The sequence below is a fragment of the Trypanosoma grayi genome (genome assembly GCF_000691245.1).
Source record: "Trypanosoma grayi strain ANR4 Tgr_2460_V1, whole genome shotgun sequence".
Classification (NCBI taxonomy): Eukaryota; Euglenozoa; class Kinetoplastea; order Trypanosomatida; family Trypanosomatidae; genus Trypanosoma; species Trypanosoma grayi.
The window spans coordinates 1-666 of record NW_008828078.1 but is presented as its reverse complement, the minus strand read 5'-3'; the positions used below and the strand labels follow the sequence as shown (position 1 = coordinate 666).

At 55.4% G+C, this 666-nt stretch overlaps 1 protein-coding gene across 1 annotated transcript; it reads left to right on the top strand.

The window, feature by feature from the left end:
- Positions 1–97: 97 nt before the first annotated feature.
- On the top strand, positions 98–502 carry DQ04_24601000 (hypothetical protein; the record flags this gene model as incomplete). The annotated part of the gene is made up of 1 exon (XM_009318242.1): positions 98–502. One exon carries the CDS (start codon positions 98–100, stop codon positions 500–502), a length of 405 nt encoding a protein of 134 aa, XP_009316517.1.
- Between the last annotated feature and the right edge of the window lie 164 nt (positions 503–666).

Sequence of the window (666 nt, the reverse complement as noted above, 5' to 3'; positions counted from 1 at the left end):
GGCGTTGCTCTTCTACCTCTCACACCCGCCGCACCAGGCCCTGTCGCACGTGCTGCAGGGACGTAGCCCGTTTGGCTTCTGGTACAGCGGCGAGCGCATGTGGAAGCTGCGCATCTCGCGCCTCGTGACGCAACTCTTCCCGCCCATTTCCGCGGGGATGATGACAAACTTCACACAGAAGTGCTGGGGACGCACCAATGGCGAGCGCATGTATGATGCGTTGCGCCTGCAGCGTATCAAGGCGTACTACGGCTGGCAACCGTACGAAAGTAAGGAGAAGAAAGCATTCTTTGTGCGCCAGCTTCTGTGGGAGCTGCTGTCGGTGGAGACCCGCGATGAGGTGGATGAATTAACGAAGCACATGGCGGACTTGGCACTGCAGCGCATGGCATTCGAGATGGTCTTCCTACAGTCGATGGAGTACATGCACAAGGTGCAGCGCGTGTACGAGCTGATGGGCCGTCCCACTGTGGAGGAACTCGCGGCACTGAACTTGTTGTAGCTTCTTGAGGGCCGTGCCGTGCGTGTGGAACTGTGTGTGGGATGGCGAACGCATATGACCTTGTCACGTGGACGCTCTATTCATCTTCCACAGCAGTCATTATTTCCTCTTTGTGTTGTATGTGTGTGCGCATACTTTGGGGTACATATATATATATATATATA